This window comes from Choristoneura fumiferana, chromosome 6 (genome assembly GCF_025370935.1).
Source record: "Choristoneura fumiferana chromosome 6, NRCan_CFum_1, whole genome shotgun sequence".
NCBI lineage: Eukaryota > Metazoa > Arthropoda > Insecta > Lepidoptera > Tortricidae > Choristoneura > Choristoneura fumiferana.
Genome location: NC_133477.1, coordinates 6,828,458 through 6,842,914, shown reverse-complemented (window position 1 = coordinate 6,842,914; position 14,457 = coordinate 6,828,458). Strand labels below are relative to the sequence as shown.

Here is a 14,457-nt window from a genome sequence, read left to right as displayed (position 1 = left end):
TTACCGATCTTATTGCCTGTCAACTAAGACGAAAGGGGGAAACTTTCGCATTTTCTCAGAGATAAATAAAAAATATTGTTTGAAAAATAGTTTCGGGATCACTAATAAGCCATTCCTTGCTGAAATAATTATTCCTGTATGAAATTATAGATATAGTACCTACATGCTTTATGTGTACTACGTACTACTGTGTAGCTACTGCTGCTGCATTCGGACCTTGTTTTTCGATTTTTGTGATTGATTGATTTTGATAAGATCATTGCGTAGGTACCGGATGGCCAAGTGGTTAAAGAACCTGACTACGAAGCTTGGGGTCCCGGGTTCGATTCCCGGCCGGGGCAGATATTTGTATGAATAATACGATACATTTATATTAGGAAGTTTACGCGCACAGGTCGTTTAAATAAATTCAGACTGAATATGTACTTCCAAATGATGAATAATTTAAACATGATTGTACATAACTTAGGCATGCACGTGCAAGCAAGCCTACCAGCAGATAACAATATTTTTAATCGATTTTGAAAGGATCGATACATTTTTCGGAATAGAAGTAAAGACATCACTATCCACTTTTGCAACGGAAACGCCATCTTGCGGGTGATCTTGAACAATTTGTGCGTTTAGTTCTGCTTCAAATATACACAGTTATTAAATTAAAAACACAACGCACACATGACACAATTATATTTCAGTTAAAAAATATATATTTTATTGTAAATATTTAAAATTGAATTGTTTTGATAAGATACTCATGAACCCATCAAATTGTTGTGGTAATTTTTTCCCCACAATAACGAAACGTAATTATGTATGTTAACTTCATTTTATTTAGTGGTTAGGTTTAAAATAAACAGATCAAAAAGTAATTTAAGAATTAAGTAACTGTAACTAGCAGGTATTTTTTTTGTTCTGTGCAATGTAAATTATAATAAAGGAATAAAAGTGACGTAAACACTAAAAGATAGATTACCTAAGTACACAAATATTATTTTATTTTATTTTTCCCATAAGGTATAGGAGTGTCAGGCAGGATGTTTAAAATACCCTGGCATGTGTGTGAATCGGACTCGCGCACTAAGTAAGTAAATAACTAAGAATATCCCTTGAGCTAAATTTACGCAGCGTGGGTTTGTTTTAGCTAGTTACTGAATAAACAGACAGATATATACCTACCTATTATATAAAAATTAAGATTTTCTCAAACATGACGTGAAACATTGACGTTGTCGTTGTGCTGCAGCAGGGCTACTACGAAACTCGAAACTCGAAGTTCGTATCGTACCGTCCCTCTCCTCTCGTATTAAATAGTGTAAGCGTCAGAGGGACCGCACGACACGAACTTAGAACGACACTCGAAGTTTGTATCGTACCATCTCTCTCGCTCTCGTATTAAATAGTATAAGTGTCAGAGGGACCACACGACACGAACTTCGAGTTTCGTAGTAGCCCTGCTGCAGGCGCTGCGGCTCGCCGGCCGGCGCGCGGTCACTCTATTAGCGGCCTGCAAAGACATATTTTCATACAAATTTCCCGCCCTCGGCCGGCAATGCGGCCGCCATTTGTTTCATTCAACGCGACTGCGGCACGGCGCCCGCCCGCCGCCAGCACCACCACCTGCAGCCGCCGCCCCAGTAGCCAGCGCGACACACGTGCACACAACAAGGCGACGAGACCAGCTTAATTTCTTGTTTTTTTTTTTTATTTCATGTCATGATTGAGAAAAGCACTATACAAGCCTCGGCCGGAACGGAACGCGGGGATGCCGGCCTCGCATCCCTATCCTATATATCTGTCTATATCTGCTAGGCCCGCAACCCCCTACTTCCCGGCCAGACTACAGTAAAGTACTATTTCAGACTTTTCTTATTCGGTAATAAATATGCTTTAAAAGGGTCGATCAATTCTGGGACTTTTTGTACGGAAACAACTTTTTTAACGACTGTAAATGTCTTGTGATAGTGTTGGCATATGAATTGGTTTATTTCACTTCTCCAAGAAGTAGCAAGACTTGAGTAGGTACCTATTTGATATTAATTTAAGCTTGATATCTCGACGCGTTCCTTAGAAAATGGGTCTTGCCATATGGATGGACAGACAGACGAAGAAAGTGATCCAAGAACGGTAAAATTACCCCACATTTGCATTATTCATAGTCAATGACTATGAATATCTAGAGTTAGCAGAGCCCATGCCTCTGCCCGTTATGTAAAATCTAGGGATGTTATACGGAGCTTCGATTCCGTTTCCGTTAAGTCGAAACTTCCGTTTGATATTAAACATCCGTTTCGGTTCCGGTTCCGTTACTTTTGAAACGGAAGTTATATCGGATGTCTATGCTTAGGCAGCTGTCTCACCGCCAGCGAGGAAACGATTGGCTATCGACTATTTTCTCGCTCAAGAAACGAACAAAAGATATAAGATCCTGTGTGAGTAAAAGAGACACATATATTAATAGTTGATCGCTGGCTGTTCCCACTGTCGGCGACAACTCGCTCTTACATCTTTTGTCGCAGCGACAAGAGCTATAAAACTCGCTGAGCTATAATACTCGTTTAGCGATGTCAGCTTGGCGGCCGCCCCGCACGAGCGAGTCGAGTGGAGCGAGTAATCGCCCGTCGCACTTGAACACTCGCTTACAGCCAGCGACAAAACTACACTCGCTTCTCGCTGCTCACCCACTCGTTTCTAGTTACTCGCTCTACTCGCTTCTCGCTCATCGTTGGCGGTGGGACAAGTGCCTTACCGCGGCGACTGGACGTGAGCGGCGTATGTACATCAAAAACAAACAGAAGGCTAGAGAACGTTTCTGACACTCGCGATCACAATGGAATGACAGATTGTATATGTGAAAACTATCATTTGATTGTGAACGTTGCGCATTAGACCCTCAGTTTAATAGACCCACCTTTAACATCTCGTCCACCTATCACACAGGCTCCGATTCTGGTTTCGGTTCCGTTTCTAAACTAAATTGAAAACATCTGGTTCCGCTTTCGATTCCGATAAGACCACATCCGTTAGGTACATCCCTGATAGACATACGAGTACCGACAACCGCTGTAAGCGAGTTCTTGAGTGGAGACCGCGTCTTGGCAAACCAAGTGTAGGACGCCCTCCGGCCAGGTAGAGTGACGAGCTGCTGATCTGCGAAAGGCTGCTGGGTAGAAGCTGGATGCGTCTAGCCGAGGACAGGGCGTAATGGCGCTCTTTGGTGGAAGCCTATGTCCAGCAGTGGACTGCAATAGGCATCATCAGCCTATGTTCGTCCACTGCTGGACATAGGCCTCTCCCATGGCACGCCACTGAGCACGATCCTCGGCTACTCTCATCCAGCTCTTGCCAGCCGCCCTGCGAAGATCATCGCTCCACCGAGTCTGAGGACGTCCTACGCTACGTTTGCCGATGATGATACGATACCTACAAAATTGTACGGATCTCTAGGTGCGCGAGTCCGACTCACACTTGGCCAGTTTTTTTGTAATATTTGCAAGAAAAATGTTTATCCCGCTATGGGAATTTTGAGCGACAATTCGCAAAAATAAGCATATAAAATTATCTCAATGTAAGCGCCTCCGAGCCCTCCGAAAGTTTGAAGAGAGTTACCTAGTTACCAATTATATTTTGCGCACACATCTTTACCTATCTATTTGTCCTATTCTATTCACAAGACAATTCAGATAAATTTGATTCTACATAATATCGATAAAGAACCTATTTAAAAGTAATATAATGTAGGTACTTTATTATATAAATCGACCGTGTTTTTCAAAATTATTTGTTTACTTACATACAAATGTACTAAGCATACAAATATTACACAATACAGATAGTCGTATGTATACTTATGCCATATGTTTGTTTACTGTTAAAGAAAATGTGGACATACCTACTTACATAATTAATAAAGCACATAGGTAGTATCTAAGTAGGTACAATCTAATAAGACAATTTTTTTTTTATTATATGGTTGTGGTGCAGTTCAATCCAAACATACATGGTATACTTAAGCTGTTACAAAAATAAAAGTAAGTATTCTTCCTTGCTACCAAAACGTCGTATGTGGATCGCGATATGAAAACACATGCTCCCTTTTCGATCCGCGCAGCCGGACAGCTGTCACGTTGGGCTGTGGATCAATACTGTTATCAAAGTGTATGTGTTTATGCGCGTAGTACACACACAGCCGCGCTCCGATGAGGTCGTCTGCGATAACGTAAACTAAAGGAAATGTAAATGATGCCGCTACCCGACCTCTTGAAGAGAGCCTCGAGCTACTTCTTGGGACTCGAATTCGAGGAGAATGAAGAGCCACCAGACTACGTCAACAACGAGATATTGTTTTGCAAGAACAACGTGTGCGTACATCCGCCGACGGTCGCAAGACACGAGCTGGATATAGTGCATCATCCTGGATACTTGACCGTGACTACAAAGGTATTTACGGACCAACATAACAATGCCAAACGACCTACGCTCTTCTTAAATTGGATTCCAAACTCCACTCTCAAAAAATGCCCGTCTGCCGCTGAAACGAGCCCGAGCGACGAGTTGGGATTACGGAACAAGACAACCAAAGAAATTCCATACACTAAACCGAAGAACTCCGCATCTAAGATAGATTCTAACAACGAAAACGCATTTTCAGACTCATCCGAAACGACCAGTATTAACTCTAACTCTGATAAGCATAGCATTAAATCTAACGAAACGCGATACACTCAGAATGAAAATACCCAAGATGACTTGTCGTCCAGCTCAAAACCGACAGTGAAGACCGTTGATTCGGCTAAAGACAGCGTTTTTGGGAGTTTCGAGAAGGACGACTCGAAAGACGACGTGTTTCTGAATGACAAACACGTAAGATCGCAGTCCATGACATCCGTCAATATAACTATAGCTAATCCTACGGTTGAAAACATTGACTTGACCCCCGACTCGACTTCCGGCGACAAGTTCATTAGGTCGCTATCTATGAGTTCATGCGACGAAGGGAACCCTAATTGGATGAGCACACCAGAATTCTTGGCTCTGAAGCACAATTTAGTCTTTCCTGATAGCGTCCAGAGTTCACCGGTGCCACAGAGACGAGCACCAATTAAATGCCGAAGGTAATGAAAACTAGTTTAAGTTTATTTTTAAACTGACTCAGCACGCAATCGATAGTTTCATTCACTTCTACGTTCATTCACAGCTCACTTAATCCATCATCTTTAATGCTCTACTAACTATATACCTACCTTGATGCATGGGTATTATGTACTAGTCTACTTCTGACTATTCATGAGTTTCTGACACTAACTTGACTTGCGATTGTTTGTATCTTTACCTACTGATAGCCTGTTTACGTAGTTACTATACCCTTGTTAATTAGCTTTGCTTTTGTGTTAGGTACTACAATTGTAACTAATTACAAAACATTAAATACTTGATCAGACTAAATCAACATTAAGCTAACATGCATTACGTCATGAAGATTAAACCACTCATTTTTAACAACTTGTAATGATTAAGTATGTTATTTATTAGTAGGTACTGTACAATTAACACAGCTTTACTGCATCAGAACTTATGTCGTGGCGTCTTCGTGACCTGTCGTGACATAGGATAGTACCTCTAGCTGTACCCTTGGGCCTTGGGCCTACTCCGGCGCGGACGCTTAGGGTTGTCGACGTCTATTTTAGATTAATTACCTACCGGCAAATAATTGTAGTAAGTACGAAAGTTAACTTAAAATTGTCTAATGTCTGTGTCTAGAGAAACCAGACAGATTGTATGCCGTTATATTATTATTATTATTATACTAAATTTTAAAAATATTATTTATAAATTCGCCGTAATGGTGATGGCAAATTTATACATACTACTCATGTTTACCTACACATAATACTATAACTATATTGTTTATAGGTAGGTAGGTATCTTTTATTACTAAACTATTACACTACACTTATATACCACTAATTTACAACTACGTATACCTAATACAAAAAATACGTAAGTACGAGTACTCGCGAAGCGATCATCTCGCGAAGCGAGCGCAAGACGAACGACCTAAAAACGAAACGTGAGGCACCAAAGACTACAGTATATATATGTGAGGCACCGACGGCAGCGCAGCCTTGCTTGACTAAAGAAAACTTAATCCTCCTTAAATTATCAGTGTGTGCGTGCGGCGGGTTGCGTGCGTGTGTACCGGCGCCAACCGGCGCGCACACATTTAAGCCGCGCGATAGACTTTTGTTCGTAGTGAGCCTACTTGTTCTCTTTTACTATGACGAAATGCTTTGACGCAGATATCATAATGGTTCTTCTATGCAAATGAGACAGTTACTCGTCGTTTAGTAGAAAATCTATCCATTCCAGTTTCAAATAATGCAAGGTAATTAGGTACTTTACTTGCTCGCTATTCATACGTTTACTACAGCTAATCCTTTGCAACATTTACCAACCTACTTATTAAACAAAATCAGCATTTAATTTGTGTTTTAAAAATTTACAGTGGTCGAAGTTATCCAGTTAATGGCTGAGCATAAGCCTCATTCAAAATGTCATAGTCCGCAAACTATTTTTAGAATTGATAAATTTTATACACATTTGACGCTCCCATGATATATTACATATAATATGTATATTAGAACTCAAAACGAAACTTCGATAATTTACGTCAGTTTTGATAAGTAGGTAGCTGATAAAACTGTTCCTGTCAATTGTTTGATATAGATATAGGCAGATTCGTTTTATTTAGGAAGGATTTAGGAACACTAATAATAATATGTGTAAACAGACACGCAATGATGAAATTATAATAATGATGAAACAATCAACCCATAATCCACATTACCCGTGTCAACTACCTACACTTTCCAAAAAGCTAAGTACATGAGACACGGGTTTGTATGTAGCTAGCTTATACTATTTACAAACCGTTTTCATAATCCATCCATTGGGTATAAGTACTTAATATTGTAAGTCTTCGCTACTTTAAAATGAGTGAATGTTTTCCGGAATTAGAACCCGCTTCTCAGAATATTATTTGTTTTTAGGGTTCCGTAAGTACCTCAAAAGGAAAAAACGGAACCTTTATGGGATCACTTTTTGTCCGTCTGTCTGTCTGTCAAGACCCTTTTTCTCAGGAACCTGTTTTTTATTTATTTGGCAAAAAACATAAAATACATAAGGCCTTATTCTAATAAGTCTTACAATATTATGCACCCTGGTAGGGTATAGCCACATTTATAATAATGTTATCTAATTCTATTAGGCAACTAAAAAGTAAGACATCCTACGTACTTGCATTAAAGCTTAAAAACTACGGTTACATTATTCGATAATAATAATAATAATGTTTATTGTACTCAAAAAGAAGTGTTACAAGTAACATAAACTTAAGTTTGTACAAAAGGGTCTTAAGTATGTGGTCGAGCTTTCGACCCCTAAACTAGGTTTAAACCTGTGCCTTAGGGGCTTGAGTTCGTCCGAAATTAATGTCTTAAACAAACATGTTCTTGGACAATGTAACAGCACACTAAGCAGTAGTAAAAATGAAATATATGACAAAAATAATAATAGGACGTCATCCCACGGTGACAAGAATTTTGGTTCAGTAGTGATAGGTTTCAATGGGATGAACGTTGGGATACTTACAATATAACTGTAATAGTTGAGGTAGATATGTCATTGTGATTTTAAATGTAGATATTGTTGCCCATACACTCAAGCTATCTTTACAAACAAATTTTCTGTATCATAGTAAGATAGACCCTGGAGCCAATATTTTCGACACTCGCAAGGGAATCAAAACCTACAGGGTACTTCCCGTGAACTCCGAATCTTGAAATTTGATACGAAGCAACGTCTTATAGCACAGATAAAGGAAAATTGCGAAAAGCGTAAATTTTTAGTTACATCACATAATAAAAATATTTTTAATAATTTGTACGGAACCCTCAGTGCGCGAGTCCGACTCGCACTTGGTCGGTTTTATTATACACGCTTGCTCAACGTTTCTTTTTGGCTGTAGAAAATGCCAAATTCTCCTTCTTGTTCACCGCACCGCATCTGCGCCTACTATTGCATTGCATATACTACGCCTCTCCAATTTATTCTCCACTATGCCTAATTTACAAACGAACATTCAACATGCCAGCAATCGAGCTGTTGTCATCGACCACCTCAGGGCTTACCTCTCTTAGGGAAATTGCCACTCTTAACTAAAACACGTTTACGATATCTCTCGTCGTTTCAGCAACACACCGGCTAACGAAACTCGAAACTCGAAGTTCGTGTCGTGCGGTCCCTCTGACACTTATACCTACTATTTAATACGAGAGCGAGAGGAACCGCACGACACGAACTTCGAGTTTCGAGTTTCGTAGTAGGCACGCCATGCCAATTTTATTTCGGCAATGCGATGGCCACTGCAACGGTGCACTGAAGAATGATTAGTCGCGCAGATATAGACACACTAAGTAGCTTAGAGTGTACTTATCGAATATGCTCTGCCAAATACATCAACCTTACCCCGGCCAAATCTTGGGGATAACTCGATAGCGTGTGGGTGGTGCCAATTTTCATCAAAAGCTCTTTTATTTATAATGAACAAATTTATAGAAATGCCTTGCTTACGTCAAACATATTTGCGTGATATTCAGTCGTGGGCGGGACCTATTACTATTACTAATCTAAAGTACTCATCAGCATTTTAGTCGCTAATCCTGCCGTGAAGCAGCAGTGATTGCACTGTTGTGTTTCGGCGTGGAGAGTAAGACAGCCGGTAAAATTACTGGCACTTGAGGTATCCCATCTTAGGCCTCTAGGTTGGCAACGCATCTGCAATACCCCTGGTGTTGCAGATGTTTATGGGCGGTGGTGATCTCTTACCATCAAGAGACCCACTTGCTCGTTTGCCATCCAGTCGAATAAAAAAAAAGGTTTTTAGTAAAATTGGTATTAATAACCAGCATTTAGAGCGCAGTGGCTCTTGTGAGGCCCTTTAAAATATTAACTCGGATTGCCTTTACCAGCCCATTATTACGTGAAAGGTCGCGCTCTTTAGGTAGGTACTTCGGGCTCTGGGGACGCAATGACATAATATTCTGCTGATTGTTCGCGAAAGAATGTGAAGAATTTCATTATGAGTGCGGGGCTCTGGCTGGAGTTGCATATTTCATTACGGGTGCTAACCCTGACATATCGAATCGACGTGACCTTGAATTGGATGTCTAGCTAGATATGCCGCTGTTACATGTGTGAGCTTCGAACGCATAGATAACCATAATTTGGGTGAGATGTTCGCTCATACCTATTACTAGCTTTACCAACGACTTCGCTTACATAGTTAAATAATTGGATATGGCAGTCGAAATAAAATTCCGATGAGAATTTCCAAAAATTACATGCGCGGTCTGCTTTAAGTTTGTATGATTAACAACCGTATAAATTTTCATGTCTTTAGGCTTATCGGCTAAGATTCTGTTTATTCCGATTGTTCAATATATGAAAAACAGCTGAACCAATTTTATTGAAAAATAGCTAAGAACCACCGCAAGGAAACTCAATTTCATTTCGCATTGAATTCGGTTCATCCGTTTGAGAGGCACAGACAGACAGACGGAAGCAGACGGAAGACGGACAGATATGTATTATAACAATCATCTCTTTCCCAATTTCCGATTGAGATTCGACTTTTCCCTTGTGGAAATAAATTACATACTTCTGTACGAAATATTTCAGCCAGTGGTTGTGTAATTTAAACTGTGAAACCATGGTAAAACCTTTGGGAGTGTTTCAAGGACATTTGATTGTAGTTTTTGTACATTTAGCTGGGCTTTCCCTTTTATAAAATTACGTTAACTGTAGGTAGGTAAATGCCGTCAGTGGCCCTAAATAGGTAGTTAAGTAAGGTTTTTTTACATTTGCTAAAAGCCACGTCATGCTTAAATTAACTCTGTCCTAAGGGAGATGCTTCGCCAACTTTATCCCAACCAACACATACGTCGAAGTTGGGAAAATTACAATGCCCTTAGAGAAAACATTAAATTTGCCATTCCTAAGACAAAGTACCCCGAAATAGTGGAATCTGAAATACGCAAAGTTTAATATGAATAGGCTTATTTATATCTAACAACGAAGCTAATATTTTTAAGAGTTAGCTTGGGCACCATAATATTAAAAGTGTGCAAAATTAAATATCTCTAGGCTTACTGGATCACATAGGAATATCAGGATAAAAGCAACTAAGTATACCTACTTATAGGCTATAAGTTATAGCCTATGTATCAGACGTCCGCTATCTAAATGGCGGCGGCCGATCGTAAAATCCGCCAGATCACGAAATTCCTAGACATATCGTGAAATGGCGCCATCACATGAATTGGCTAAGGGACATCCGCCATATCGTTCAAAACTCACCGTTTAACGGTGGTTTAACGATTTGCCTAGTGACGTTTAGGCAGATCATGAAATTCCTAGGCATAGTTATCATGAAACGCCGCCATTTCGTGATTTGGCCAGTTTAGGCAGATCATGAAATTTCTAGGCATATCATGAAACGCCGCCATATCGGTTCTGGCACTTCGCCGGCCGCTACCGCGGCACGCTCGCTTCGCTCGCTCGGTTCGTGCGTTGTGGTCACAATTCATACTAACCACTCCTCGCTTCGCTCGTCGTACCTAAATTTTTCTTTTTTTCGCCATATCACGATGTGCCCGGTATAGAGCTAGGAATATCGACGAACGCGTTGCTCTAATCGATCTGTCGTATTGTTTCTCAGGCACATTGATATGCCTGGCCAACTTTTAGGCCTAGGAATTTCGTGATCTGGCGGATTGTACGATCGGTCGCCGAAATACATACAGAGTTTCATCCAGCTAAGTATTTTGCCGTGAAGGAATGACAAACACAAACACGCACGCACTCACAAACTTGGGTGGTCTGATGGAACCAAAATAAATCTTTTTGATGTTGCCACGTCAGGTTCTCAGTGGACCTGAGCCAGATGCGTTCCCTGCGGCTCTTCTTCAACGACGACAACTGCACCTGCGGCCAGTTGGTGGTGGCGTCCCGGGAGTCCCAGTACAAGATCTTGCACTTCCACCACGGCGGGCTGGACCACCTGGCACAGGTTTTGCACCGGTGGCATTCGCTGCTGCATAACATCAAGCTCACGCCTGGTAAGTTCCGCTGTTTTTGTCCTTCTGTCATAAAAAAAAATTCAAGAAAAATAAGGAAGGCTATAGCGTGTCTTTGAGTATTTCACAAAAAGTTGTCCCGTCACGAAATTGACAAAAAATTAGTTCTGTCAAGAAATTATTAACACTAAGGACGAGATGATAAAGCATAGGAAAACTGCATAAAACATCCAAAATTTCTTGACGCCAGAGAAACGTCACGAAATCTTGTGAGGAAAAAAAATCGTAATTTTGTAACTACATCGAAACTTTATATTGGATCCAACAACAAAGATTATCTGACTTTTTATCACCTTTACCACAAGGTTTTGTATATACATATTTAAACATATTATTACATATTTTAAATGTTAAAATAGCGTCAGGAAATATATATTTTTATTTTTATAAGTGGACAACTGATAATGGACAACTTTTTGAGAAATAGTCCTTTTGAACTTTAATAGTAGACATAGGCACTTGTTTTCACAGTGCTACTTAATTAAAACTACATGCAGCGCTGGCCCTCAGGCAGAGCAAGAGGAACGGTCGCTTTAGGTGCCAGAGAGGCTACTACGAAAGAACGGTCCTCTTTAGCTGACGCTAATATTATTTAATACAAGAGTGAGAGGGATGGTACGATATGAACTTCGATTTTCGAATTTCGTAGTAGCCCTCCTGATGGCAAGGGGCACTATTTTCAAGTTACCAGTGCAAAATAAGATTTTGAAAGCATTGAGTTGTAGACAACCTCGCTCTACCTGGATCAAAGGCTAGAGCTGGCGCTGAATATATAGCCGCTGCTATGCCAATAAATGAAAGAAAAAAAGAACACTATTTAAATAAATAAAACTATGCTAGGTACAGTTGAGGAAACTGTATCACGTACCAGGGTGGAACCTTTTCATAATTAATTTCGCTAATATTTCTTGGGCAGATGTACGGAATGACACCATGACATAGTAAGACAAATGTTCCACCCTGGTACGTGACGTTTCCTTGACTGTACAAACGCATTTTTTCATAGGTACGTATACGGTGTTATAGCCGCTTTTTTCTCTGCCTTACTTTCCGTGATAGGATTTCTTCTACAGTGTGTTGTGTACTTAACAAAAATGACCCATTCGAGATTTTTCCCAAATACCTATTTACTTTTGGAATTAACAAAAAAAAACCGTCGAAAAAACTGAAAAGCAAAAAAATATTAAACCTTTTTTATTTAATCTTAATCTAGCTAGCAGCTTGAAGTCGGTGCCTCAGCACTATATAGCCAGCGAGAGTGGACCTATAGTCGTCTACCTGATGGGCTTCTATCACTCCTGGCTCGTGCTGAGGCACCGACTTCAAACTGGTAGCTAGATTAAGGTTAAATGAAAAAATATTATTAGTTTTTGCTTTTCAGTTTTTGTTAAAAAGTTTTTTAAGTTGTATTTAAGTACCTAAGTATTACAAGTAAAGCAAAACAGCCCCTAGCTAGTTTGAGTAAGTAGGTATATACTTATTTAATACAGTAATGGCGGCGATCGGGCATTCCATTAGTTACTCCGATTCCTTTTGTTTTCCAGCTAGATGGAATAGTTGTGTTATTTACTCAATTCCATTATCATAATGCGCATTATGCCGGGTTGTTTAGTTTATGTTGCAGGGAAATGACCAAAACAGAGATTTGAACAAATTGCTAAGGGATATATGACCGATTCACGCAGGATATTAAAATGGCGAAACCATTTCATCATTTGCTTAAAAAAACAGTGATTTGATCAAATCCGTAAATCTGTCTAGTCAACTAGTTTTTTTCATTTCACCAGATTTGTTTGTGGTCCCTGAATCACGATAGTCAGTTGACAAAACGAAATCGCAAAGTCGACACACTGATAATAAGAAATAATTTTAAGACTAAACAAAACAAAGCCATTTTTGTTTAAGCAAGTACCTACAATATTTTGTATATTCCAGGCTCAGAAGAACCAAATCTCCCGTATCGCCATTTCATGGTGTGCCGTCCCGAAGTACAAAAGAGTGAACAGCATCCTGAAGAAGGAAAAATACCCAAAATTACGCCGGAGATATTCTACGGAAAAGTGATGAATGGCAAAGGGTTCATAGAGGACGACTTGTTCCTAAGAAAGGGAGTCTTCTTCGGAGGTCTAGATAAAGAACTGAGAAGAGAAGTCTGGCCCTTCCTTCTTCATTGCTACCCGTATAACTCTACTTACGATGAAAGAGAAGTTATTCTCCAGATAAGAACTAGGGATTATGAAGAAATTACGAAGAGAAGATTGGAGAAGATGACCCCGGAACAATTTGCGGTGTTTTGGAAAAATGTGCAGTGCGTTATTGAGAAGGACGTTGTTAGGACAGACAGAGGGAATCCTTTCTTCGCTGGGGAGAATAATTACAATATAGAGATAATGAAGAATGTTCTGCTCAATTATGCTGTTTATAATCCTGTTTTAGGGTAAGTGAATAAGTAAAATTATATAAGTAAATGGCTCAAACGAGGTATTGCTCCGGTACGAGCAGGCGCGGTTATTTTTACTTACTGGGTACCTACGGTTAAGGACAAATTTATTCATGAACCACCATGGAACCTTTTCAAAGAAAAAGTCATTACGATTTTCCTTGTTAATTAATACGATGTCACTATGACGTTTACTGTGAAATGGTTCCATTGTGGCTCATGAATTAAAGTCCTTGACCGTACAGAATGGCAACGTAGAACTGTTAGAAAAAGGAATTAAATAAAACTTTACATACAAAATTTGTTACCATGTTCAAGCGTTTTACGTGAAACGTGAATAATGTGACAGTAGAAAGTGACGCCCTAGGTCGACACTATTTACCGGCCCCATAATACTGAAATGGAAATACCTACCCGATATTCTGTGTATACGCCCATACAAACTCATGACATGTCAAACTGACAAAAATAAATATCAGGTCGGAATTACCATTTCGGTATTATCCGGGTCGGTAAATAGAGTCACCCACCCACGCCCTCGTTTCATATTTACATTATGTTCCAACGTAACATTGTAATGGTAATAAGCTACATTAACAGCTACTCGACAAGAGATGGCGCCACTATAAGTATTTAACTTCCCAGGTATACTCAAGGCATGAGCGATTTACTAGCGCCAGTACTTTGCGAGATCAAATGCGAAGCCGAGGCCTTTTGGTGTTTCGTCGGGCTGATGCAGCGGGCAATATTCGTATGCACACCGACGGATAATGATATGGATATTAATCTAGTAAGTTCGATTTCTTATTATTTTCTTATGTTGTA

The 14,457-nt window shown here is 39.9% G+C and overlaps 2 protein-coding genes across 2 annotated transcripts in view; both read left to right on the top strand.

Moving 5' to 3' along the window:
• Window positions 1-14,457, top strand: part of LOC141428934 (cytoglobin-2-like) — a 286,546-nt gene that overhangs the window by 192,295 nt on the left and 79,794 nt on the right. The gene's annotated exons all lie outside the window — the stretch shown is intronic.
• LOC141428928 (TBC1 domain family member 16-like) lies at window positions 4,162-14,415 on the top strand (the record flags this gene model as incomplete). Its single annotated transcript, XM_074089002.1, is given in 4 exon segments — window positions 4,162-5,111; window positions 10,978-11,174; window positions 13,128-13,629; window positions 14,278-14,415. Coding segments are annotated over 4 exon segments (1,712 nt in total), but the record flags the coding sequence as incomplete, so codon positions are not given.